The 27,556-nt window shown below is 39.6% G+C and overlaps 4 protein-coding genes across 5 annotated transcripts; 2 read left to right on the top strand and 2 right to left on the bottom strand.

Annotated features, from left to right (window-relative positions):
- Positions 1-776: 776 nt before the first annotated feature.
- LOC116260826 (probable serine/threonine-protein kinase At1g01540) lies at positions 777-3,989 on the top strand. Its single transcript, XM_031639341.2, has 7 exons — positions 777-1,791; positions 2,251-2,355; positions 2,544-2,666; positions 2,775-2,945; positions 3,036-3,165; positions 3,253-3,462; positions 3,549-3,989. Exons 1-7 carry the CDS (start codon positions 1,175-1,177, stop codon positions 3,723-3,725), a joined length of 1,533 nt encoding a protein of 510 aa, XP_031495201.1. The 5' UTR covers positions 777-1,174; the 3' UTR covers positions 3,726-3,989.
- A 4,437-nt stretch (positions 3,990-8,426) lies between these two features.
- On the bottom strand, positions 8,427-11,629 carry LOC116259824 (pentatricopeptide repeat-containing protein At4g21300-like). The gene has a single exon (XM_031637763.2). The coding sequence runs from the start codon at positions 11,471-11,473 to the stop codon at positions 8,639-8,641; it is 2,835 nt and encodes a 944-aa protein (XP_031493623.1). The 5' UTR covers positions 11,474-11,629; the 3' UTR covers positions 8,427-8,638.
- A 1,292-nt stretch (positions 11,630-12,921) lies between these two features.
- On the top strand, positions 12,922-15,461 carry LOC116260030 (DNA-directed RNA polymerase subunit 10-like protein). The gene is made up of 4 exons (XM_031638092.2): positions 12,922-13,059; positions 13,367-13,425; positions 14,954-15,048; positions 15,230-15,461. The coding sequence occupies exons 1-4, from the start codon at positions 13,024-13,026 to the stop codon at positions 15,253-15,255; spliced, it is 216 nt and encodes a 71-aa protein (XP_031493952.1). The 5' UTR covers positions 12,922-13,023; the 3' UTR covers positions 15,256-15,461.
- A 1,605-nt stretch (positions 15,462-17,066) lies between these two features.
- Positions 17,067-27,362, bottom strand: LOC116261056 (CAAX prenyl protease 1 homolog). Of its 2 annotated transcripts, XM_031639656.2 has the most exons (15): positions 27,172-27,362; positions 27,021-27,077; positions 25,031-25,178; positions 24,787-24,871; positions 24,607-24,702; positions 21,285-21,350; positions 21,020-21,118; positions 20,711-20,824; positions 20,477-20,587; positions 19,023-19,085; positions 18,718-18,810; positions 18,406-18,519; positions 17,673-17,744; positions 17,532-17,597; positions 17,067-17,465 (listed from the first exon to the last, which is right to left on the bottom strand). In XM_031639656.2, the coding sequence occupies exons 2-15, from the start codon at positions 27,049-27,051 to the stop codon at positions 17,349-17,351; spliced, it is 1,275 nt and encodes a 424-aa protein (XP_031495516.1). In that variant the 5' UTR covers positions 27,052-27,077; positions 27,172-27,362; the 3' UTR covers positions 17,067-17,348. The 2 variants fall into 2 exon arrangements, with proteins under 2 accessions (XP_031495516.1, XP_031495515.1); XM_031639655.1 differs by having other exon boundaries at positions 27,021-27,361.
- Between the last annotated feature and the right edge of the window lie 194 nt (positions 27,363-27,556).

The following is a 27,556-nucleotide window of genomic DNA, read 5'->3' on the forward strand; positions in this document are numbered from 1 at the left end:
TGCTAAGAATGTGATGTTTGAACCATTGTTTTGGATAAAAATATCAATTTTTTGAACATAAAGTATCGTAAAAATTTTCAATCACATGAATTTAAACTGTTATAGAAACTTAAGTGTGCAATATAATCAATCAATGAATTCCTGTGAATTTGACTACATAAATTACATCCCTAGAGTAAATTTTGCAAAGAAAAATGTCAAAAATTTCAAATTGGCACATTTTCCAGGCCCTCTTCCTTGTTTTACATGATGCATTCGCCCAAATTATCTCAGTTTTCCTGAATAAATTGATACATCCGGACCAAGATACATTGTGGACTTGGTCCAAACCCGCTTCCAACTGTAGCATAAGACTTTTTCATATGTTTGACTAGAATCCAGCTTGATTTTTAAAACCCGATCCGCATCTTAAATTCGTAATGGGTGTTGCATTCATTAATTCGAACAGGAGTCAATATTTCATGTGTGATTCGAATTGAATCTGGGTCGGATCCAAGAAGCACAGAGTTTGACATGCAAATAACACGTTTTCTACCAATTTTTCTTGAGTCCAATACTAGAACATAATTTCAGATCCAAAATCAGATCTCCGTATTGGGTCTCCTACCCAAACTGAAACTCACGTTCGAATCCAAATCGAACAAAATCGGGTACATATCTGATCCGTTTTGCCTACCGGGCTACTACTAAATCCAAGTTGCTTGTGTCCGCAAGACCCGAATTTTGAGTACAAAGGGCGTGAGAGCCAGTGAATGGAGGAGTCATTTCCTACTGATTTCCCACCGTTGTCTTTTTCCTAACCAAATAATTCACCTCATTAATGCATGAGACTTGGGATCTGGCTCTAGATTGCTTTAACAAGAACGCTGGCCTCTTCGTCTTAGGAGAACTGAGAAGAGAATAGTGTCAAACATGTGTCACGGTTTCTTCTGCGACTCTATTAAGGCCAAGAAGAGGAGGAACGACAGCAGTGGCAGTAGCAGCAGCAGCCTCTCTTCCCTTTGTTAGTCTCTTTCTCCCTACCACTCTGTTTCCACATCATCCATTGCCACCACCATCGATTTCATCGCTGCCAATGTGCCGGAGAACCAATTTTCCGGCGAAATAGCCTCGGGAGGAAGGTGGGGAGGCGGAAAGAGGCAGACCCATTTCGAGTTTCGGTGTGGCCGGAGCCATGTTTCTGTTCAATACCACGTTTTTGGATACGCAGCTCTACAAGCCGACCTCCATCTTCGGCCTCCACCTCTGGCTCGCCATTACCATTTGCGTTGGCGTGTCCATCTGCCTCATCCTCCTCGTCCTGGCGCTCTGCGTCATCTTCCGGAGGTACTCCGCCACCACCGCCACGGCTTCGGCCGCCGGAAGCCATCGCCTCTGCCACCCCGACGCGGCCACGCCCGTCGTGTCGCGCGAGATCCGGGAGGTGAAGCTCCACCGCCAACCGTCGGCCGAGAAGCCGGTGGCGCATGCGGATCAGGCGACGATGGGGTTCTGCGAGCCGAGGAAGGAGATCCAAATCGATATCGGGAGGGACCACCGGATCGTCTTCTCCGACCGGCCGTCTTCGCACAACAGCGGCGGCGAGAGCCGGTCGACGGACTCGGTGTCGATCGCCGCCCCGGAGGTGTCGCATTTGGGTTGGGGCCATTGGTACACCCTTAGGGAGCTCGAGGTAGCTACAGAGGGATTTGCGGACGAGAATGTGATTGGGGAAGGCGGGTATGGGATCGTCTACAAAGGAGTTATGCACGATGCTTCTCTTGTTGCAGTGAAGAACTTGCTCAACAACAGGTGCTCAACTGGGGAAATAGGAAAAATTAGAAAATGCCGCTTCATTTTGTTGATCATAGTATCATACAATGACCGGCATCAGCAATTTTTGTTACTATTTTTGTTTCTGTCCTTGAATTGGTTTCTTTTCTCAATTTGGGCATCTTTTTCCTTCTGCTATGGCTCTTAGCTTAATGGGCCATCTAGGATTCAATTATTATCTTTAATATTTTCCTTTCGCGTGCATGTTTTCACTAGTTCCACTGATCAAATCTTCTTCTTTTTCTCTTCACTTTGTTGTTTGTTTTCTGATTGAATTTGTGCTGGTTTTTCTTGATTAACTCCCCATTAGTTTTTTTTCTTTCCAATAACAAGGTTTCAGTACATTGATGCGTTGCTTAATTGGTTAAGCTATTTGCGCAATTGTTGGTTGAAATTATTCCATGTGATCATTTTGGATTTCATGCAATGCATTTTTAGGGGTCAGGCGGAGAGGGAATTTAAGGTAGAAGTGGAAGCGATCGGACGTGTTAGGCACAAGAACTTGGTGAGGCTGCTTGGATACTGTGTTGAAGGTGCACACAGGTATTTTCTTCTCTGCCTGCTTTCTGTTTATCTAAGCTATGTGCAAAATACGACCTATTATCCTTCTCAATACTGTTTCTAGTTGTGTATTTATGACTCATATCACATTTTTTTTCACCAATGGTTCTTCTGTATTTGGTTTAAGCATTGTTTACGGTCTGAATTCTTTTCCTTCTATGGTTGATTAGGATGCTTGTTTATGAGTTTATGGACAACGGTAATCTTGATCAGTGGCTTCATGGGGATGTAGGACCAGTCAGTCCTCTTACGTGGAAAATTAGAATGAATGTCATTCTCGGAACAGCAAAAGGGTATGATGATTGCCTGATTCCTGTTTGTGTGATTGGTTGTCTAAAATCTGCAGTTTTTGGCCAATTGATTCGAATGATGCAGATTGAAACTTCTGTGTTACAAAACAGGTTAGCGTATCTTCATGAGGGTCTGGAACCAAAGGTTGTGCATCGAGATGTGAAAGCTAGCAATATATTACTTGATCAGCAATGGCATCCCAAGGTTTCAGATTTTGGGCTTGCAAAGCTCTTGGGTTCTGAGAGGAGTTATATAACAACTCGTGTTATGGGTACATTTGGGTTAGTTGAGAAGCTGCCCTGTTCCTTATGCCCATTTTCTTTCTGTAAGTTCATCTATCCGTCATGGCTTATTTGATGGCTTTTATGTAGCTATGTAGCTCCGGAATATGCTAGTACCGGGATGCTGAATGAAAGAAGTGACGTCTATAGTTTTGGGGTATTAATAATGGAAATAATCTCTGGAAGATGTCCTGTTGATTATAGTCGACCACCTGGAGAGGTAAGTGGTCCATTATTCTTGCTGCTCTGTTCTTTTTCAAGCTTTGCGGCATGTGGAACTCAGTTCAATGTGGCTGAATGGTTTCAGGTGAACTTAGTTGAATGGCTGAAAACTGTAGTTGCCAGTAAGAACTTAGAGCAAGTTTTGGATCCTAAGATGCCTGACAAGCCATCTTCCAAAGCATTAAAGAGGGCCTTATTGGTGGCCCTCCGGTGTGTCAATCCTGATGCTCAGAAACGACTTAAAATGGGACATGTTATTCACATGCTAGAAGTGGATGACTTTCATTTCCGTGATGTATGTTACACTTTCCTTTAGTAATATGTGCTATAGTATGCTGGACTAAGCGTTTAACTGTTCATTGCTCTCTTTTACACTCATAGGATCGAAGAAATAGTCGAGAAACTGATCATTCTCATCGTTCTCATGAACATGCAAATGGGACTGCAACACCAATAGAGAGGCCGCCTGTTAAGATTGAAATTGGTCAGACTCATGAAGGAGAAAGAGACAGGGCTAACAATCTTGACTCCACCACAAGATGGAGAGAGTATAGATAAGGTGATTTCCTGGTTAGGTTGGATTTTGAGGTTTTATATATTCTGTAAGGCCGTCATTGAAGTTTATGGCCGATTCAAGAAGTTGATTGACTTCTGCTGCATTCTGAAGAAGGTATTTTCTCAGTCTCAATCTGATGTGCAGATCAATGCTTGGAAATCACTGATATTTTTGAGATTGTATCCTAGAGAAGTTTATTTATGAAAGTCATAATAAGCAGTGTACAATATCGATCATAAATGAAAATTTCTACTTCTATTTCCAAATATCTACCGTGTAATAGTGGTATGCGTAGATCCTGTTTCTCTTTTTTCCATTTATCCCTTGAGCTGATTCGGTTACGGAACTCTGAACCACATTTTTGTATTATATTATTTTTCCTTGTCGTCATTCAGGTTAGGGATTTTTCTGACCACCAATCAAGTTGCTTTAGCATTAATAAAAAGACTGACTTTGTCTTTAGACCAGACAGTACTATCGCCAATCTTGTTGCAGATTCTGAGAACCATTTAATGTAAACCTACTTAGTTGACGTTCTAGTTAGTCATTTTTATGCCTAGTGCTTGGATGAGTTGCATTGGATTCTTTTTATTCAGTTCAATTGTTACTCTCTAATCTTGTTTCTTACATGCTTCTAACACATGGCAATTTAACGGAGGACCAACAAACAAAATTTGGTTTGAAATCCAAATTTATGTTCTGAAATGATAGTTTCACTCGAACAATATCAAGCGGATAATTGTGAAGTCGTAAGATCCATATCCTCACTTTGAATGAACTGAGCTACCTTCTCCTCCAGTATAATGCATGCTAACTGTTTGACGCCCGACTTTTATTCAACTTTCAGTGGTTACCTGCTTGATTCACTGCTCATGATAATGGCCTCCATACCTTAAGCTGATTAATCAAATACTGACTTTATGAATGCATGGGTTCCAATTGGAAACTCTGCTGGTCAGATCACCTAATAGAAGCCTGTGGTCCGCTGTTTGTCTGTCTCCACCACTCTGCTTAAAATGTTACCGAGCAGACGCACCAAGAAACTGAGGCTTCAGTATGAACAGGAAGAGAACGTTAAGGATAAGGGAGGAGGGGCAGAGGTCAGTATCAAGGTTCTGCCCTTTTTGTGCCATACAAGAGTCCACATGCATGTTTGGGCACCGGACAAAAAGGGGGTCCTTCTTTCCAGGCTGGAATTGTTGGCTGGGAAAAAAAGTGTCTGGATTGGAACTTTTCTTCAAAGCATAGACAGCTGGGTCTGATAGTTAAAATCTCTGTCGGTTTTGGTGTGAAGACATAAAGCAGATGCCTTTCCCTTCATTGAAAGTTACAGGGCTATTTTAGGTGCTACCTTCTTTTTTGTCCATGCATTTTTCTCTCGCCAGCCTTGTCCTCCATTGCTGAGCTGGGTTTTGTTTTCCTCTGTGGATGTGTGATGACCACTCGTCCTACTTTCACATTCTTCTATGGGAAAACATGAAGTTCATTGCCTCATTGACCTCGCAGGTAGTTATGTATGGTCCACTTGTTTCTAATGTTGCTCCTGATCGGCTTGTTCTCGTGTAAAACAAGCTTTTCTTTTTCTACCGTGTATTAGCACATCTGGTTGAGTTGGCAGGTGGATGAAAGTACTGCTGTTAGTTCGATTCTCATGATCGCTATGCTTCTAGTTCAATCAGGTGCGGTGTGGTACCAAGTTAAAGGTAGAAGGAGGGTTTTGGGTCCCTTCCGAGCATTGGGGATCCCTTGCGGTCACCTAGGATTATTAAAATACATGTTTAGTAGTTTTGTGCTCTTGAAGTTAATCTCAATTCCCAAGGGCTGCCGAATGTTGGCTTCTGGAAGCTCTAAATTTTGCAATTCTTCTTATCCAAGCCAGAAATTCTGAAAATAAACCATGGTAAAAACCCAGGCAGCCTGCAATTTTTTTTTTTTGGGGGTCTTCGACAGAGAAAAATCAAGTCTAAGAGAGCTCTGTGGGAGCCACAATCATGGTTTTCGTTGTTGGAACAGCTGGAGTTGTTCTACCCATGCCTGTAGGATGTGCGGGTGATATTGATTTGTGAGGTTCCTGTCGTGGCGTTCCTATTCCTGCTTGAATAGAGCTCACACTGGATTTTCCTCCGTTTTCCCTTCCTAGATGTGACCCCAAAAACACCAAATTTGACACCATCTTTGGGGACCCCATCTTAAAGTAGAGACCACATGGTTTGGCCCATTCATGTGAGAAAAGACCAATAAGAAGAAAGGCACTCAAAACTAAAGGCCTAAGCTCGGACACGAGCTAGGAAACAACGGAAGCTGGCCGTGTGTGGTTCGGCTCGTGCTCAACTTGTAGGGTCATCCTAGACCTCAGGTCCTCACTTCTGAGCTGGTATGGAGCCATGGCGAAATCCATGGTAAAAGGCCAAAAAGAGAATAATCTTTCTCCTCAAGTCTGAATAAAACCCTCATAAAGATCTCCTCAAACTGAACGTGATGCACCACCCATTGTATGGTTTAAGTTAGAACAATTAGAAAGCAAATAGAACTGCTGATACTGTGATTAGTGACAGACGGTCAAACCATCTCCCTTTAGTTAGATTCCACTTCTAGTGAACGTGGGCCTAAATTGAGGACTTAGTCAATTGTATAACTCGATATTTGAATACTCATCACATGATCATGCCTGTATCAAACAAAGATAAGTGCCGATCTGTCGTATGCGATAAAATGAAAATTCTTTCTTCCCTAATTTCTTGAAGGCAGGGTAAGTAAGCTTGCTTTTGTAGAACATATTTTCACTTTCTAAAATGCCAAGGGTGTTGCTTTAGTCAAGCTTTAAAAAAAATAAAAAAATAAAAAAACTTTTGATTGTTGACCATGAACAGAAAAACTCATGCGTGGCATTTCATATGCTATCTACTAAACGGACTGCTTTGATGGTGATTGAGCACAGGAAGACATCATTTTCATGATTTTTCTAATGACAAGACCAGCCAATCCTTCATGTTTGAATTTTATGCTGTTGATCATGTGATCATAACATGTTAAACCAGACCAGTTAGGTCCCCACTTCAAGGGTGGTTTCTTCCCTACAAAAGAAAGAAAGAAAAAGGACCGTCTGATCATGGTTGATTGACAACAAGAAAAAGCTATTAGCAGCATCGCCTTATTGTGCCAATTTTTTGGAAAGCGATGTATTTTTGTTTTCTGCAAATAGTTTATATTTGTTTTAGGAAGAAGAATTCGAAACTGGAAGCTCATACTTTTTCCCCGACATCTTTCGCTCGCCTCACATGGGAAGAAGACGTTCTTACTAAAAAATTTGTTCACCCAATCGGACCCCCCTTTCACATATTTGCATCCTATGTCTGCCCAGTTCATGAAGTTAAATGTCAATGCCACCCGACTAATCACCATCTGCTTATCAGCCAGGCCAAAGAGGTGTGGAAATGGATACTTTCCAAATTTAATTTCTCTCGAATCCCACCTTGAGCGATTCCGTTCGAGTTTAAACGTTGGATGCAGAAAAAGGTTCTAGGGAAAGTGGAGGCAAAAGTGCTGGAAAATAGCCTTCTTGGTAGTTTGTTGGAGGCTATGGTAGCCTCGGAACACAATTGTTCATGACGATAGTTGCCTAGAGCAGAGTCATCTGATGGAGGACATACGGAGAAGATGTGTAGATGCTTTCCGATTAATCAAGTGGCCAAAGGAAGTTGAGGTCAAATTGCAGTTATGGATCCATACTAGTTTGTATTGTGATGGGAAGGGTAGAGGCCCTTCATACATGCTTTTTATCAATCTAACCACTGTCAAAACGTCAGGTAACTTTAGAGCTGTTAGTATTTCTTATTTATAGTTGGCGCCCATGGGACTTCTATATTGCTTTCCCCTAGAGGTAGTCTGGTAGAGTGTTGAGGAGCGAAGTAGAGGTGCTAGATTATCATAAACTCCTCTTTAGAAGTGTTGGTTCATAGGCTACGTCAGCACCTTGAAGGAAGAAGAACCTGCACTGTTTTTAGTGGCTTTTTAACCCAATTGAAGAGCAGAGTGAAAGTGGAGCGAGGAGACCCTACAGTTGAGCTTGGTGTTTAATCAAAGCTCATCCAAAGGAAACGGTATTTTTTTTTTTCTTTGCAAACCAACAGCTGTTTAAAGATGGTTTTCCTTTTTGTATTCCTGGCAGGTTAGTCAACCCTTTGTTTTTTGTTACTGTGAAGATTTCTACTGGAATTGTGTTTCTTAATAACGGTAGGGAGCCTAACCCCTAGCAAGCCGTTACATGTCCCCTCTGCCTCCTAGTGGCAGCAAATAAACTGTCCAGTCCATTTTCAGAGGTCACTAAAGCACATTCTCCAAATGAGGGTAGGACAATGACACCCATATGTTCTTAATGATTAATGACAACTAACGATAATAGGTAAATTTCTTTCTAATAGTATTCTTATTAGAAGGCATGTAGTAGGGAAGCCATGAACCGCAGAAATGGTAGACATAAATCCAATGTGGGTAGTGCCCACCCTGACCCTAGTCTTGAGGCTCCTTATACCTTCATTGCAAGTATGGTGATGAATTTGAAGCTTTCAAGTTTCAAGCAGTTCTCATTGACGAACCACTCTCAGGGTCAGTCCGCCTTCTTGATATATTTGCATATATTCCAATCATTGAGGCCTCCACTGGGCAGGCTCTTTCCATTAGGTTGTCGCTTTAAGACTTTCAAGTGACATTGCTAAAGATCTCTTAAATGTTTAAATGTTGCCAAAGCACATTAATCTATGAGTAGCTAGACCTCAGATCTGTTGAGGTGGTTTTAGTGCAGGACCTTCGAACATGAAAACCAATAGGGACCTGAAGTGAACATGTTTCTGCCTTCATTAGAGCACAAAGAAGGATCAAGGCGCTAAGATTAGAAATCCGAGTGACTCAAATGAACTTAAGCAATCACCATCTCTTCCTCTCCACCTTGTTCAAAAATAAAGCTGCTTTCAACTAAATCAGCATTGTTCATTTGAGCTGTAAGGCCATCCAACATCTCATAAATTCTTGAGCTCTCTGGATGCCTCGTATCAGCCACCATGAATTGATACTTCCTTCCCCCCATCTCCAAACAACTCCATCCTGTCTGCTTTTTCATCCCACTGTCCTTCATAGCAGCTCTAACTCTCTGTGCTTCAGACCATTTTCCTGCTGTAGCATAAATATTTGTTAATTGGACTTTCCAAGCTATGTTTCCCGGGTCTAAAATGGCCAACTTCTTTGCAGCTCTTTCTGCCACGACCACATCCCTAGAACTCCTGCAAGCACCCAAGAGAGCTCCCCACACAGCTGAACCAGGTTCGAGAGGCATCTTATTTATAAACTCTTCTGCTTCTATCAAACGCCCGGACCTTCCCAAGATGTCAACTACACAAGCATAGTGATCCAAACTTGGCTCAATGCCATAGTCAATTACCATGCTGTTAAAGCACTGGTAACCCTCCATTACGTTGCCTGAATGACCAAATGCAGACAACAAAGACACAAACGTGATGTCATTTGGGTGAGTCGGACCATACTCTTGGAGCTGTGCAAAAATTTTCAAGGCAGACCTACTATCGCCATGCATCCCATATGCAGAAATCATTGAGTTCCAAGAGCTCAGATCCTTTTCTGGCATTTCCAAGAAAATCTGTTCTGCAAGATCGATTCTACCAGCCTTTGCGTACATATCCAACAAAGAATTCTGTACAAAGATATCTGAGTCAATTCCTGACCTTATTATAAAACCATGGAGAATTTCACCATATCGTAAAGAACCAAGCTGAATGCAGGCTTGGAGTGCACTAAGCATTGTAACTGCATCTATTTCTATATCATCATGTTGATTCATTTCATGTAGAAGCCGTAAGGCTTCATGTAAGCAGTCATTGCGGGCATAGCACTCAATCATGGTGTTCCACGAGATGTTGTCTCTTGAATGCATCCTGTCGAAAATCAAACAGGCAGAAGCAACCTGCTTACATTTTGCATACATGTCCATGAGTGAGTTCTCAACTACAGCACACGGAAGGAATCCATGTTTAATTAGGTAACAATGTATTGATTGGCCCCGTTTGAGAGATATTTCATGGCAGCAACCTTGCACTACAGTTGCCATAGTTTCTGGGCTTAGATATTCCTCAGCAATATGGGATTGGATAAAAATTTCCAGGGCTCTGCCGATAGAACCACTCTGCACGTATCCCACGATCATTGCACCCCATGAGTCTATGCTTCTCTCCAACAACTTATCGAAAACTTGATATGCGACATCCATCGATCTACTTTTTGTATACATATTTATGAGCGAAGTTGCAACGGTAGGGTCACTTCTCATCTCTGTCTTCATTACAAAACCATGAATTGACCTGCAAAGGTTTGGTGCATTTAGGTAACTACAACCACGCATTAGACTGGTCAATGTGACGACATTTGGCATCACAAGGTCATTCTGCATCCTAAAAGCCCACATAAATGCTCTCTCAATTAGTTTGTGGTCTATGCACCCTGTGATGACTGATGTCCAAGAAACCACATCTCTGCAATTCATCCTGTCCAGCATCTTCTCAGCAGCACCGATAGCTCCACACTTAGAATAACTATCTATTAGAGAATTTAATAGAAACTTGTCCATTGAGAAACCATTCCTCAATGTATAAGCATGCACCATCATCACCAACTGCAAATACCGCCTTTGTGCACATGCCTGAAGCAGAGTTGCTAAAGTAAATTCATTAGGAAAAAGATTCTCGACTAGCATTTGCCTAAACATTTCAATGGCAGAGTCGCCTTCGCCATGCTGGCAATAACAGGAAATCAGAGCAGTCCAGGTGACTACATTTTGTTCATCCATTTGGTTGAACACATTCACCGCCATGTCCACGCACCCACACTTCGAATACATGTCCACCAGAGAGTTATCAACAAACACGTCAATGCCCAATCCAAGCTTCAACATTTCTGCATGGATGCACATCCCAAAACTCACATCCCCCAGTGCGGTGCAAGCATTCAGAACTCCCACAACAGTCATTGGATCAGGCAGGCACCCCTCCATCTTCATTTGCCGATAAAAAACTAAACCCTCCTCCGCAAAGCCATTCTGCACAGAACCACCAATCATCGCATTCCAAGATGCGGTTTCTCTCTGAGGCATTCCATCGAACACTCTACACGCATTCTCAAACCGCCCGCAGTTAGCATACAAAGATATCAGAGAGGTCCCAACGAAAGAATCCGGCAGGTACCCATTTCGCAGAACATGGCAATGAATCTCCTTCCCTGATTTCAGAAGCATAAGCTTGGAACACGCCTTAATGGCAGCAGGGAAAGTAAGACCATTAGGCCTCACGGAACCGCTCCATCCGAGCTCCGAGTACAAGGACACGGCATCAAGCCACGCACAGTTTATCCCAAAAGCCTTGATGATCGAGTTCCACGAAACAATGTCAGGGTCTGGAATACAACGGAACAGGTCATGGGCATCGCCGGAACAACCAGAATTTCCATAGATGGAGAGAATTCTGGTGGCGAGAGCGAGGTCGTTGGGAAGGAGGGCCACCTTGAGAGCATGAGCGTGGACTTGTTTGGCGGATTCCAGACGAGGGGAGCCTCTAAGGAGGGTGAGAAGGTGGAGATGGGCGGTGGGGTTTGGAGCACCTTTGCTGTCCTCCGCCGCGTGATGACATCTCCCGCCGGTGGTTTTTGAAAACGAGGTTGGAAGCAAGACCTGTGGAAGCTGCAGCAGCATCGGACAGTAGGGGAAGAGTTGAGAATTTGGGACTCACTGCCAGAGTTGAGAATTTGGGCCTCAATGAGGAAAAAAATATATTTTCCAAGAGCTGCAATGAACTAGAACAAGTTCTTTGGGCGGAACTGCTACATCCCATGGAAGTTATGTCTACGATAAAACCAGGCAGCTCTAAGGTATGGCTTCATATATATATATATATATATATTAATCCAACCTTATATTCTTATGATCATTCAATTGATTTTAGTAGGAAACATGTATAAATTAATCATTTGCTATGTCTGAATATATTTTGAGCAATGAAAAAATCAAGAGCTCAACACTGAAAACTTGAACAAGATTTTTTCAATCAAAAGAACTTTTAGAAGATAAATTTGAACTAAAACATGCCTTACCATACTAAATGGTGGTAGACATATCTGCAGCATCATATCAAGTTATAAGGATGTCTCTGGGTGATAATTTGTCTCCAAAACGATGTTTTAAGCATACTTAAGTGATTCTAAACTGGGTTAGGAAAAAATCCCAGTCTTGATAGACTAAACATTTTCCAAAGTGGTGTGAATAACCTCTCCCCCACCTCCCCCCGCACGCCTCCTTACTCCCTACTGTTTTTCATAGAAAACTTTTTTTTTCTTTCACCTAAACGCACAAACTTCAATATTTGATAAAAAACGAAGTTGCCACAAAACCTGATTTGTGCCATCTAAAACACTTCAGAAGAATATCTAAGTGTAGTTGAAGTGCCTGAATTTTCTTGGACGCAAGATTTGAGATACCTCAATCTCTGTGAATTACTTCCAAGATCTCATTCCAGATGCATTCTTCACTTTATAAGTAATTCTAATCGATGTTATATGAATATCGTTATAATCGTGTGTTTTTTTTTTGTGTGACATGGTTATGTTTGTAGTGTGGTGTTGAAGTTTTTTTTGCATTTTTTGTAACAGGTTTTGGTTTGACATTGTTACGTTTAGTTGATGGTAATACTTTTTAATTTAAACATTCAATGGAACCATTTTTTGTCTCTCCATTCTTTGTCTTTTGTACAGTCACACACGGTGAGGCCTGTCAAGAAGCCCAAACCAAATATTCATTGTGAAATCTAATCTTTAGGTTCTTCTCATCATCAAGCTATATATTCAAACTAAATGGTTGTTACATTTATTTCATGCTCAAAAGTGCACTTTCATTTTCAGGGCCATTTTATCTTAAAAAAAAATCAAAAGAGAAAAGCACATATGAAGCATAACATAAATTAGCAACGTGAAAGATCTCATTTTCTGCTAATATATGATGTTTGTGTGCATCCAAGTGGGTGTAGAAATTTGCGTAAAACGTTGGGTGACCTAATGCTAGGTCACAGCCAGACTCCTCCGTTCTTCTTTCACCGGGGGGGAGGAGAGGGTCGACCGAATTTACAAAATTGCCACCTGCGCTTTTAAACTCTGCAGCTATAAGAGCCCCTTGCCTTCGTCCATTTTGGTCCGAGTCGTCTGACTGCGGGCGTTAGCGAGAGGGGGAGCGGGAAAGAGGTTAGGGCAAATATGATAATCCCCGTTCGATGCTTCACTTGCGGAAAGGTACTCTCTCTCTCTCTCTCTCTCTCTTTTCCTGTCGCTCTCTGTGGCTTCGTGTGCGCAATCTGTTGGAGCTTCAAACGAGCATCGGACTCGATGTTTTTAGGGTTGTTCCTTCCAGGTTAATTAGATGGAGGGAAATAGAGAGATCTTGATATTATGTATCCAGCGTTCTTTTTGCTGAGGATTTGGGGTTGGGGTTTGCTTCCTTTCCTTGCGCTTTTTTTAGGGTAGCGCACTAGGTTTGGTGTTTTTGTTGTCGTTCTTCGTTGGTTTATGGCGGTTTGATCAACGCTTCGTCTGGATGCAGGTGATCGGGAACAAGTGGGATACGTATCTGGACCTTCTCCAGGCTGACTATACCGAAGGGTATCATCTCCTATCGCTTTTTTCATTTATCTCGTTTCTCTTTTCGTTTGTTTTCCATTCGCAATTTTTGTTCAATTTTTTGGCTTCCTTTCTGTTGCCTGTGGGATTCGTCTAGTTGATAATCTTTACGTGGCTCTTTATTATCGAACCGTGCTTTTTCTAAAATCTAGTTAGGTAGACTAATTGAACTACATGTTCAGATGGGTTTACGGGTCTTGGTATGTGATATTTGAAATTGAGCTTGGGTGACAGAAGTAAAGGCTGTCATGCCAAAGTTCGTATGAGCGCTTCCGGCGCCTATCTTTTATAAGAGAGAGATGTGAGTTTTTTTTTTGTTCCTGCTGTTTCGAGCACTTTTATATTTTTGTGAAATTCTAATGAATTTTCCTGAGGTTCTACAAGATTGCCAATTTTTTTCATGGATTGGTGTCTTCAAAGACAACTTTCCATGAATCGATAGAGATAAGTTGATAACTAGTCCTGGCAAGAAGTTCTAGATTAGCCTTGCCCTATTTTCAAAGTGCACACTCCTACCGGAACCAACGTGTGATTCAATTGCCTACTATTCTAGTTTTATGATTTTTTTATAATGATTCGCTTCTACAAAATGACAAAGGGAATTCACTTTGTTTGATAGATAAAGTTATAAATAAAAAATGAACTGCCAAAGTTACTGGTCTTCAGTGGCTGTGCAATTGGTACTTGTATAGGTTTAGTTGCCATATTTGCATCTCTGCGTACTGTTTCTGAATCATTAAAGTCAGAATAGCTAGTTGGGGTACAGTTTGTGTGACGGAGTTGGACGGACGTCATGTTTTTTATAACAAAGTTTCAGGCTGTACGGGGGAGAAAGAAGGAGGTCGTGGGGAGATTAGTGGCACCCAATGTGGCCATGCCTTTCTAAATCATAGCAACGAAGGTTGCCCGTCGGGTCTTGGTCGACCCCCTGTTTAAAGTGAAAATGTTCTATCACAATCCTGCTACCATTCAACTACTTGAGTGGGTGTTAGGAATGATAACATAATAGTATGAAGGGAAATACATTATTTGAAACTCCAAATATATGGTAATTACTACTAACTAGTTACAGAATTTGAAGACAATCTGTGAGTTAGGGCTGTCAGGATGGCCATTCTGTTTTGCCAAAGGAGATCATGGAACAAGCTTCAGTAACAAAACGATGCAAATCTCTGGTAAAAGCACATTCATAAAATGGTGGTTTCTCCTTATGAATAGGTGTAATACTCATCCAACTCACCTCTGACTAATCTGTTGGTGCTTAGTAGGCAACTTCAACTGCATGTTTTCCTTGATGCGTGGCCACCCTTGTCATGTAATGCAACTAAACATAAGCTTGGCAATTTCGTCTAATTACATGGATGTTCTGGTGTTACGGAGGTGCATTGGGAAAATGATTACATTTCTCCAGTTTTCTTCGATGTGGATCTTGGGTTTCCACGATTCACAAATCTTTGGTGTGTACTTGCCTTGGATTAGCTGTGCTAACTTTGTGGGTGTAAATTTTCAGGGATGCTCTTGATGCACTAGGTCTGGTTCGCTACTGTTGCAGGCGCATGCTGATGACTCATGTAGACCTTATCGAGAAGCTTCTTAACTATAACAGTAATCTCTCTCTCTCTCCCGCGCGCGCACACTCAGACCCTCTCTCTTTCTCTCTCTCCCTCTCCTCTCTCTCTCTCTCTCTCTCTCTCTCTCTCTCTCTCTCTCTCTCGCGTGCGTGTGCACAGATGCACGAAAGCACGTGCCAAAATTTTAATTGCATTGATGCATGTGTTTTCCGCAGCACTGGAGAAAAGCGAGCCTGCTTAAATGTAGTTGGATGGGGAACATGACTCCGCACATAGGAACGGCATGTGGCGTTGCGTGGATGGTTATGCGTAGAAGTGGAAAGGTAGTTTTGATTTTGGCTCTTGATATGGAGAAACTGTATAAAGGAGATGCGCCTAATATTATACTATGACTTTAAAGACCGATTGTCGTGGAATGAATTGAACTTGTTTGCTGCCTGTTAGAAATCGTTTCCGAAAGACTGACTTCATACCGTTTTAGATGACTCAGCAAGAAGAAATAATCAGTGTTCGCAAGAATTTTTTTTTTTTTTTTTTTTTTTTGTGAGATTCATCCGCTGTATCTCCATTGGGAAACCAGGTATACACATCCAAGAATTTCCCTACAGTTTATTTTACGTGGTGAACTTAGTGCTACCCTTGAAGATTTTCAAAATGCGAGTCTGTGTATACATAGTAGTTTTTTTTTTCTTTAAAACACGAATCTGTGTTTCTAAAATTAGTTTTAACCTTTCAAGTTATACATAGTATATTTTTTTTTCTTTAAAACACGAATCTGTGTTTATTTAAATTTATTTTTATTAGCTATTATCTTCTAATTTCTTTCCACATGAAATTGGAAAGGAGAAGAAAAAAAAAAAACTACTATTAACAGTCCTTAAAAAAGTCTTTCAAATTTTTTACTTAAGTGTATCAAACAAAGTTAATTTTACCCTATAAAAAACTACTATGTGCATAAGGTTAATTTTACTTGTTAAATTTTACCTTGTCATCAAACATGCTTCAAATTGAAAGATGGAGAAATTTATCTTGTAAATTTTTTCAATAAAATTTACCACAGTAAATTTACCTTCTTCCATGCCATCAAACGAAACGGGCCTTAAAGTAACAGGCTGGAGGTTGAGTTAGTATTTTGCGCACAAGCCCACTGTTCTCCTGTAGTTTCATGAGTGAAACCGGATGAGGATGCCTATATAGGGATTGCTAAAACAGGGCATGGAGGTAAACGAAGTGGAAATGATAGAACTGGGCTTCAGCCACTTTGCCCGTTCACCAGAAATGAAGTATAACTTTTGGCTCGTGCTTCTATTGCAGGAGTACCGCATAAATCAATCAAGAAAGAAAAGGGGAATATTGATTATCCGATGCGTGGCTTAAAAACACACTAGACAGATTCTCCATTTTCTTTCTGTTCATGGTGTAATTCTTAATACAAAAGTTAGCTTGAGCTCGACGCAGTAATCAGTAGGATGAAATCGTCGCGTTCGATTTTGTAAACATGTCGGCTCAATCGTGGCTTACCTTGTTGCATACGCCAAGAACTCTGTTTCGAGGAAAACAAAACCTCAAGACCAGGAAGCAGTACCGACGTAGGCATTACTAGGTTTACGACAGCAAATTGATGTCGAGACTTCTCAAAATCATTGGCAATTCATCATCAATTGGCTCTTAATGAGGCATCTTGCTTTAATTAGGAAAACCTGAACCGTGCTTGTCTATAGGGATGACACATGCACCTTGGTATTGGCTTATGCTCCCATTCTGAATCATGTGGACGCCAAAATCCTTTATGGATCTTCCCAATATAGAGAAGCACTCGCTGTCGTGGCTCGGTTTACCTGTTGTCGAATTTGTTATACCAGGCATCAGCTCCAATCTGTCAATTAAAGCTACATGCTGCCGGACTTACCGGATCAGAGTGGTTCCGTGCCCGGAGGCAGACATCCTAAAGATCAAACAACGCGAGGTCCCGGGTTAAGCATAGTCTGGCACTCAATTTGATTTAATAGTCGATTATCGTCCCCAAAAAACAAAAAACCAACCACCAAAAAGGAAACCACAACCAAAATTTTATCTTTTAACATCATCTGGTTTACAGAGACGTTCTTAGAGCTCGAGCATGAAAGCAAATGAAAATGCAAAAGATTATCAAGACAGAATAAAGCTTGTCCGTACCAGGCTCCACGGCACGTGTTGGAAATAGCGACCAAATAACTTAATGTAAACGTGCCTGAAAGCTGAAACCAGCGGTCGTGTGTATAACAAGTATGCACCATTTGCCAATTACAAATGCTCGAGTTCCAGCCGCCGCTGCCAAATCAACAATAAGGAGCACTAATCTTCTTTCTTGTCAGGAGCATCCAGAGCAGCTAGCCTCTCAACTAGAGGTGGGTGAGAATAATGGTAAGCAGAGTACCATGGATCTGTATTCATGGCTGAAAGATTTTCCTCCTAAAGAGTGGTGAGAGTTAGTATTAAGTCTTAAGTGCAAACAAGCAGGAAGAGCAAACTACATACCTGAAGTTTCACTAGACCTGCTCGCAGTGGTGCACCATACCCAAGCTTCTTTGCAAAAGCATCAGCCTAAAAACAGTAGATAGTAGTCAAGTTTCCATTAAATGCCAAGTCGCTGTGAAAAACAAAATATACATAGTTTACCTGAAATTCGAATGCACGGCTAACAAGATTAAGAACGAAACTCACAAGATGCTGAAGCGGTATTACCGTGTGCTGCAAAGGGCAAGTCATAATGAGAAAGATTAGTAGCTGTTTTAGTAGGGATATATTCTGTTCATTTTGCCACCTGCCTAGCGTTACAATCGGACTCAGTTATAGCTCGAATTGCCCAATTCAAATTTCAAACCGAATTGATGAAAGTCCTGTTGAGGCACTTCTAATTTTTGAACAACTTAACATTTTTGCTATTATTCAACAAGTATTGTTTTATTCTTTTCCAGTTGATTGATGCACTACTAACCACAAAATATTAGCATGCAAAAAGGGTATTATTTAGGCAATAGCAGAAACTAAACATTACCAATGAAAAACACGCACAACTGATTTGTGTTAACATAACAACCACCCAAGAAAAATCTGTGACAAAACAGAGCATCATAGGAAGTCTACCAAGCTGCAGCTGCTAGCTCGGACATAAACTAAGAATATATGAATAACAAAATGATGCTAATATTACCATTTGGACATTAATTTGGTGCTTTAAACATGTCAAAATATCTAAAATATACTTAAAAAATGATAACGATTTAAAATGTTCTTGTCTAGTGGTCTAACACTAGATGGCATTCATTCTTGTAAATATTGCAGGGGCTAATAATATCTAGACTAGGCAATTCTACTTAACAAATAATGGAGAGAGAGGAGAACGTGATACCTGAAAAATGATAAGCCCAATAAGTACAGGCTGTGTTTCAAAACCAAAACTAAGAAATAGGTCCTTCGAGTTCCTCACAAGCGTATAACCCCCAAACTGCAAAAACGTGAGAACCTGCATACCAAAATAATCAGTAGAAAAGTGGATATGGAAAATAATAGTTACAAACTTAAAGTTTTGGATTGAAGAAATAATCTAGGCAAGCAAGTTACAAGGACCAGATGGTTCTTGATTATTGTAAACTTAGGAGCATAAAAATGCAGAGTCACTGACTGAACGGAGCATGTTTAAAAGATATACGAATAAACAAACCTGAACAGCAATGAAAGAGTACATGGTATGGTTGAGTTTCCAATGCCCCAGTTCGTGAGCAATGACAGCAACCACTTCCTCCCCATTTTTACACTGAAAAAAATTCACAATGCAAAAAACATTAGGTTTTACAAGGAAAAAGATAAACGCTCTCCAAATGATTCAAATTAAATCATCATTAACTTCTAGAAGAAAATATTGCATCAACCAAAATCCATATTTTGATGCTTCACCACCATAGAAAACTCAATTGAGGTCCCTCAATGTGAATGAACAAATCTACAAAATAGTGGAAACAACCGTACCTGTTGAATCAATGTATCATAAAGAACAATTCTCTTGTTGTTGAAAAAGCCATACATATATGCCTGCCAATAAATAGAAAAAGAAAGTGATTTCAGATTACACGAACACTCATTAAATAGCGTGTGTATCAAGAAATCTTTATCCACAACGATAATGCCAATATCATAGAAAGCAAGCTGCATAAAAGTTTCATTAGGTACATAACTAAGAGAGAATTTATTTGAAAGACGGTGATCTTCAAAAGCAAAGAGGCACCATCACTGTCAGCTTCAAAATACCCAATAGAACTTAGCATTTAGATTGATTATTTTCTGCCTTATGTCATTCATATCCCTTCTGGCCTCCGTTTACTGTTCTCTTAGACAAAAGCACATGGCTGGGCCACCTAGCCGCCTGAGTGAAAAAAGAGAAACAGTTTTTTTCCTATTTTCATCATCTTCTGCTTTTACCTTTTCCATTATTCTTCTCCCAACCTTTTTCCTTTTTCGTCTTGTTTTTCTTCTCTTTCTCCTTCTCGCACTTCTTCCATCTCATTCTTTTCCTTTCATACTGTCATTTGGCACAGCGAAGCACTACCTAGGCCTTTTTGGAGGAGCACTGTCTAGGCCAGATTAGCGCGTTTCACTACCAAGGGTGTCTTTATAACATAGTATTCATAATCCAATATATTCTGCTCCATTTCCTAGTCAGCGGCTGGGAAACAAGCCCCTAAAAGGAACATAGGTTCTGCTTGCATGTATCATTTATGTGTTAAAACATGCAAAATGGTATCAGATTCTGCATTCCACAGAAGATATCCAATGCAAAGAACAATCGGAGAAGATTTTGACAATCACAAACAAAGAAACATAGGTATCTTGAAGACACTGCAATACCAATAACTAGTTTGAGGCTTTTAGCTAATATCAAGCGACTATTTCAAGAAGATCAAATTAGAGTTTAATATCAGTGTACTAAAATAAAATTTTATTTATGTAATCACTTTTACTGTATACCTTTTAGCATTTTATTTATTTTGTTGGTAAACTCTTTTGACTTCAATTTCTCAAGTGCTACTAAAACATTCTATTCTATTTGTTTCCTTTATATGTTTAATTATTTGAAATGTCATAAAGTTTTTAAGGTTTCCACAGAACTCGTCTAAAGAAAGTAGCCCAAGCTCACCACCAAGAATGATAGTGACAATGAGATCCACGACCACAAGGGACAGTCTGATCAAGGTAAAAAATGAACTGAATTGTAGAATGCAAGAGCATCCACTCATTCATAACTATATAAACATTTAAATGTGTATACAGAATGAAGAAGATCAAATTCTGAATTTTTTTTTTTTGGCTGAAGAATTAAGAATACCTCAAGAAACAGAAGAATCTACATCCAAGTGGTAACCACTGAACCCACAAAGATAGCAACGAATCACAAACATAAGTCAATTGCATAAATTTATACGCACATTACTATGGCTTGATCTTGTGGATCCATCAACTACGAACAATTTCTTCAGAGGGAACTTTAACGATGCAGCAAGCATCTCAATCTTTTGACGGAGATCTCCATCAGGAAGCTTTTAAGAAACAAGGAACAAGATCAATAAGTGAATTAGTGAAGGAAAAATCAACGACAGACCTCTAGACCCGGGAACAGAAGAAGCTTAGAGCAAATGTTCAAAAGCAGGGAAAATACTCACAGGGGTGAATTTATTGAACAGTGGTGCTATCAGGACAGGATATAGGGTCATCATCACAAGAGACAGCACAAATACAAATGCCCAAAGATATATTGCCAAGTACGGTCCTCCTTTCTGAAACATAAACAAGCAAATTTTAATGTTTCCACAATGGAAGAGAAAACTGTAAACCAATTTGTTCAGATTACATATCCATACATTGAAATCAGGAAACAGAATAGCACCCTAAAGCTACCCAAAAAAGGTCATCATGCCATAGCAGAATAAACTACAGAATCACTATAGTTCTAAGTTATTCACATAAAATACCTGCACAATTACGATTATTGCAGACACAATAGGTGGACCAAGCACAAGCGATAAACACATGCTCTTGAACATGTCTCTGAAGAACAACCAAATCGTTTGCTGTAAAAGAAGGAAGCAAAATTTCAGCAGGCCCACTTTATCAAAAATTAACAAAGGCCAAGATACATGTTATTATCTCCAACAAGAATGACGCAAGGAGAAACTTAGAAAAATAAAATACTAAATAAACAGTAATTATGACATCGAGTATGGTAAGGAGACAAACTTTATTAAAGCCATGGCGAGCCTCAATTACAAAGGTCGAGTACAGTGAGAACGGCAAATCAATTATCTGCAATACAATAATCAGTATTGAGCAGAAAATCACTTAGGATCATATGATAATAAACAAATAACAATTAACAACATTTATGCTGACAAAGACTGATATTCAAGCAAGAATTTTTTTTCCCAATTTAACCTAAAACAGAATGAGGAGAGAACTTACCTGAAAGCAATGCAACTCAACTTAACCATGAGTTAATAATACCAAAAGTTCAATAGGAAAGAGAAAAGTCCCAGACAAACTATGTTTGGGTGCCAAGCAGCGCCTAGCGCGTAGGCGAGGCCTAGGCAAAAAAGGTAACCAATGTTTTTAATTTTTTTAGTTATGTTAACTTGTCAAGTTATTTAGGTTAACTATTACTAATATTTGGAATGTCAAGAATAGTGATATAACAAGCATAATCAACTTAAGCAGTCAAAAATTGATTATTTACTTCATTGAATATGCAAAATCAATAGAAGAAGTATTCAAGAAGGCTTTAATCCATCTGTACTTAAAGAAAGACGTAATATAATAAAAAAGACTAACAATTGATAATAGTATACATAACAGTAACAATACATATAAGCACATAACCATACTAACGTATACATATAACAGGTATCGCAATACTACATATTATATAACAGGCTAACAGTATATACGTATAATAGGTGATGCAATCCTATATAAAAGGTATAACACACTGTATAACAGTACATATATATATATATATATATATATATATATATATACACATATAACAGGAATAACAAATTGTATTACAATACAATTTAACATAAATAGTATATACATATAAGTTTATAACAGGTATAATAAGTTAACAACATATAAAACGATATGATATAAGTACGTAACATAAACATACTCATGTATACATATAACAGGTATGAGATATTCCAATACTATATAACAGATTAAGTGACTAACAATATATACATATAACAGCATAATCAACATAACAATACATAATCAATACAACATAAAATACAAAACAATATATACTCAATTAAGAAACTTTAATTGAAAAGGATTCTATAAAGTAGGGGCGATTCCCCAGCCTGATTTCTCCATAATTGAAAGGGAACGTAACTTTTCACTTTCCCGAAGTGTTGGAGCCTAGGCCAGCCTAGGCAAGCTTAAGCACCAACCTAGGCGCCAAAACATATCTCGTCGCATAGGTGGTGGACTTAGGCAACGGGTGTGGACTTATTCTTAGTCCACGCCTAGGCGAGGCCCTAACAACATAGCAGACAAACTACTAAAAGACAAAGAATATCCCGGAAGCAAATCATATTGCACATTTGTACAAAGCACACTAATTGCAAACAGAAAAGTGAAAACAACTCTGGTACAAAAAAGCTACCCTGCAGGAAGAAAATTTCTTATAGATAAACATTTGCAACAATGGCTCTTTTTTGAAATACAAGCTTATTCTGACACTCAAACACCAGAAAACCAAGTCCATGGCCCGCCCTGTACCAATCATGAACAAGCTATATTAGAATTTCTATTTCCCATCAATGCCTCCCAAGCATTTCCTCCACAAAAGAGAGGGAATGTTTTTCCATATAGAATGGATGTTTGATCTGTCTCTGCTATACTCAATATAGTTGCTGGATCAACTATAACAGTTACAGAGTCAGAATATCGCCATGTTAAACCTCCCCACAGGTTCTAGCAAAAGAGGCTATTTAGTCTAGGACAAGAAATTTGCTCCAATGAGTAGTGAGCAGAATGGAGAAATATTTCAAAATAAGCACCAAGGGATGCATGTCAACCTTAATTTTAGCATTTTATAATCATCTAGCAGTAAAATGACTGACTTGCTTAGTTTTCAAGGCGCCTAGGCGCACCTAGCCTAAAAAGGCATCCAATATCTAAGCAGACTTTTATTCTGTTACTAACACTTCAGTTCTTTGAGAGTTCTTCTGTAATCAAGTCATATCTAGCTACAATTAGTCACCATAATCAAGAATTGCATTTACTCTGCAAATGCAGATGAAGAAATTTACCAATATTTAACAAACTTTTACTCTGTTACTTGTGTACTGAACATTTGATGACCATGAATTGATAAGTATATGCAAGCAAGAGGATTTTTACACCATAGTAATTTAGGAAATGTTTTATGCTTCATGTGTTGACTATCATCTACATAGTTCATATTGTTTCTTTGCAGCTCTAACATCAGGCTATGTTGAAGAAGTGAGGTCTGCACATATTTCTCTGATTACTAGACATGCACCAAACAAGAGAAAATGGTGGTCGTTTTACCATAAACCTAGGTTTTAACATGGGTAAGAAGGCTGGCATAGGTTCCACAAAATATGTTTTAGAGCACATAAGATATATACAGAAATTGATGGTTTTATAGAATATGTACTTAAGGTATGGCTGGAACTTCCACTTGATGAGTTGATATAGAATACGTAACTAACGTACAGCAAGCTGTACTTAAAGAACAGAAATTATATAATATAACTGCATATAATATAAGTATATACGTTATAACAGTGTATACTAAAATTACAAGACTTAATTTGAAGGGAAGGTGACTTTTCACCTTCCCATGGCCTAGTCCAGCCTAGGCGCACCTAAGCGCCAGTCTAACACCTATCGCCTAAGTGATGGACTTCGGCGACGGGTGTAGACTCATGCCTAGGCATGGACTAGTCCAACAACTAAGCTGACTTCTTACTGAATCCTCCTCGCTTTAGCAGAAAGTTTGATCACTTTCACATGATCTTTAGAAAAGGTGTCATTTATTAAGCCAGATTCCTTACAAATAGCGGAAGGCCTTTTATTCCATGTTGTGAAAAAGCTCTACTGCACATAAAACACATTATATCAAAAAACAAGTGCCAGAAAAAAACATTTTTTAAGTTTCACCTAGTAGAACAAATAAACAACCAAGCATGCTGTTTGAAACACTAAAAAAATAAAAAGATAAAAAATCAGAAATTATCGGTTGAATTGAGCCCAATAAACATGGATCTGAAAATGTGATGTGTAAAATCAAAATTCCAGACAATGTGCATTACTCCATTCATCTTAGAATACCAATGGATAATGAACTTTACATCTTCAGATGATGATCACCTTTTGAGTTTTGACCACTAAGGCACTAACAGCAAGTTTCTGTAAGCAGATTCCCTGCTTTGCCAACTTGGGGAGAAAGATCAAGACATAACTCAATCTGAAGGACTGAATAATACAGACCCATACAACAATCTGTAGTAGTTCACATTTCAAAACGTACCTGTGACCAAAGCATGACACCAGCCAAGAATGCCAGTGTATGAAGGATCTCATTCTCAGGGTTCAAGCCCATGGATATTAAAAGATCTGCTGATTTCTGCAACCAAAGACCAAAGGTCACAGAAGCTAACCCAAAGTAAATGAGCAAAGCAACTGCATTTCAATGCACAAAAACATGTACCTTCCAACACCAAGGCAATGCACCAAAGTACAAGATTGATGAGTCCATCGCAATTGTAAAGGCCTCATGAACAAAGTGGAAGCGACTGAAACCCAACATACAAGACTAAATGAGGTCACCAAATACCATTGCCAATCACCGGAACAAGAAAGTAAGGGCATACTAGTCATATTTGCAGCAGAATTTCCAAACAAGAAACCCAACCAGATATATTCAAAGTTTCAGACAAGAAGAACAGTGTTACCTCTTATCAAGGCTGTAAGCACGTGATTTCTCAAATTTTTCCTGACTGACCACCCCTAGCAATGGTTTAGGAAGGGTGGGGAGCCTCAGAGCAGAATGCTGTCTCATGTCCAAATACGTCTCAAAAATGTACATTAAGATCATAAAACCTGCAGCAAGTGATAAATATTAGCAGCAGAGGACATGGTACTCTGCACCCATATTAACTATGGCAAGTAAGATTACTATTTGTTTCCAATAAAAGAAACTACAGGACCTAATGTTGTCCTAGACACAATACAAAGTAATATTTTAAGAAATAGCAGACTGTTAACAATTAACAACACACTTGGAGGATTACCAGCTAATGTTCCCCCTTTTTGAAAAAAAAAAAAAAAAAAAGAAGAAGAAGGTTTCCAGCACCAAAGACGGAGGACAAAACCCTAGCAAGATTTTTTAAAGAACCAGGAAATATCATACCAAAACCAAAGATAGAAAACATCAGACTGATATAATAACACACGTAAGCTCCTCCCCTCTTCCCCCTTCCTCCCTCAAGGTGAATATCCTGTTCTTTTTATATCAAATCATTATACAGATGTGGGCCTTTCAGCAAAACCAAGATCCAGCGACATAATTGAGGAAAAACCTGCCTATTTCCATTATATTTTTTTTACACAAAATTCAATGCAAGCTTTAGAAGCTTTAATGAAGGTATCTTTGTAGAGTATCACTGTGATTGCTTAGTATCCCTTTGTACATTTTAGTGTACATTTTCTTTGTTTGAGTAATCAAAGGGTTGTTGGAAAATTTTATTCTCCTATTCTGTTGGTTAATGTGATTATTTATTAGTAAACAGTTTTACACAATTTATTTTTCCTATTTATCGCTTAAATTCCAAACTTCTAAATCTCGGTGGTTTTCTTCGTATAGTTAAAGCAGTCCATGATAAATTATAACGTGCCACTGTATGCCTATGGTATATATTATATATCTAATAACCATTATCCCATGTGGCCATTCAACAGGATTTTTGTAGCATCAATACAAGGTAGAACTCCATCAACATTGCAGCTTTTTTTCTGTTAAAGTATGTAAAACATTTTGAAAAAAGACAAACCAGAAACAAACCGGCAGCTCCGGAATGGCTGCATGAAAACTTAGCGCCACTCACCCATAGTAAATAACTCTTCTTCGACTCGTCGCCGTTCTAACGAATGTTTGCGTGACCTCTAAACCCACGAATAACCGTGCCATTTACATGACGACATTTACAGAGTTTATTAGCCAAAGCAACTGGATGCTTCCGGAGCAACAACCCCGTCGTCTCATACAAGAGCAGTAAAAAGATAATACTAATAAACAGCCAAAAAAGGTACAGAACAACTATTCTCGATACTCGTGGACATTAACAAGGTAAAGTTTAAATTTTCAGTGAACTCCATATCGTAACCTATGAAGGAAAAACATAAATATGTCCCTTATTTTTAACACACTTCTAGTGGACTGATATCTGGGAGGTATACTAGAACACCAGCCTGAGACAATATCACATATAATTCAGTAACCAGATGCACAAAACATGGACTAGCGCGAGTCTGCCCCTATTTTCGAAGTAAAGACCCTAGTCAAAAAGACTTATCGTGAAAAACCAAGGAATCAGCTCGTCTACTTTGCTCCATTCTCACACACAACTCAAGAAACAAATCCGCAGAAAAAACCTACTGAAAGCGCAACCTATGATACAGCCCAAAACGAAAGATCCCCAAACACTGCGATTGTTCTTTGGAGGCATAGCCAGAGCGACCTTATTGATACTAAAGAATCAAATTATCATCTCGGCTTCCATCAAAACCCTAGAAACAAAAGCCACCGGAAACCAAAAACGACCATCCTGACCCAACGACTTCCAGAACATGCAAGCAAGCTCGACGATCAAACACCGCCCCAAGGAAGCAACTAGGAGGGAAATTGTAGAAGAAGAATGAGGGTGGGCGGCCAGGAGGGCGTACCTAGAACGGCTTCCATATAAGGAAACTCCATCCTTATTTAAAATTGGAAATGGCGGCCTAGCAGCGCACAGAAAGAGAGAGAGATTCAGAGTGGGCGAGAACGAATCATCCGGCTGTGAATCGAGGGAAGGGGGGAGGGAAAGGGATCGACCACACTTATCCTCGAGTTCGAAGCTTCTCGGGGAAGCCTCAACCTGTTTCCCCGACTAGGAAAACGAAGAATGATCGAAACAACGGACCCGAAGAAGCATCTGCCGTCGTCCCGCCCCCATTTATACCACGCGTCTTCCGCGACCCTTTCTGTCTCTTTTTTTCCCTGCCCCTTTTTCTTCCTCGCGTTTTTTTCTTCTTGGTGAAGATCCCCGGAGAAAGCAAATGACAGCAACTCGTTATCGCCAAAATATCGGCGAGATCAAACACTTCACTTATTTAATCCTTTTTCTGTTTTTTTTGTCGTTTTTTTAGTAGAAACCCTTAAAAGTAATTATATTTCCAGCACAGTTTGTGGAAGATGTACCAGAAATAAACTTAAGATT

The sequence above is a fragment of the Nymphaea colorata genome, chromosome 9 (genome assembly GCF_008831285.2).
Source record: "Nymphaea colorata isolate Beijing-Zhang1983 chromosome 9, ASM883128v2, whole genome shotgun sequence".
NCBI classification, from domain to species: Eukaryota; Viridiplantae; Streptophyta; class Magnoliopsida; order Nymphaeales; family Nymphaeaceae; genus Nymphaea; species Nymphaea colorata.

Coding starts and splice junctions, on each gene's coding strand:
- LOC116260826 (XM_031639341.2), top strand. CDS start 1,175: ATGTTTCTGTTCAATACCACGTTTTTGGATACGCAGCTCTACAAGCCG. Junction 1,792..2,250: donor AAGAACTTGCTCAACAACAG/GTGCTCAACTGG, acceptor ATGCATTTTTAG/GGGTCAGGCGGAGAGGGAAT. Junction 3,463..3,548: donor ATGACTTTCATTTCCGTGAT/GTATGTTACACT, acceptor TTACACTCATAG/GATCGAAGAAATAGTCGAGA.
- LOC116259824 (XM_031637763.2), bottom strand. CDS start 11,473: ATGCTGCTGCAGCTTCCACAGGTCTTGCTTCCAACCTCGTTTTCAAAA.
- LOC116260030 (XM_031638092.2), top strand. CDS start 13,024: ATGATAATCCCCGTTCGATGCTTCACTTGCGGAAAG. Junction 13,060..13,366: donor GATGCTTCACTTGCGGAAAG/GTACTCTCTCTC, acceptor GTCTGGATGCAG/GTGATCGGGAACAAGTGGGA. Junction 15,049..15,229: donor GAAGCTTCTTAACTATAACA/GTAATCTCTCTC, acceptor TGTTTTCCGCAG/CACTGGAGAAAAGCGAGCCT.
- LOC116261056 (XM_031639656.2), bottom strand. CDS start 27,051: ATGGAGTTTCCTTATATGGAAGCCGTTCTAG. Junction 24,872..25,030: donor GCTTACAGCCTTGATAAGAG/GTAACACTGTTC, acceptor GTTGGGTTTCAG/TCGCTTCCACTTTGTTCATG. Junction 19,086..20,476: donor CAAGATCAAGCCATAGTAAT/GTGCGTATAAAT, acceptor ATTTATTGGCAG/GCATATATGTATGGCTTTTT.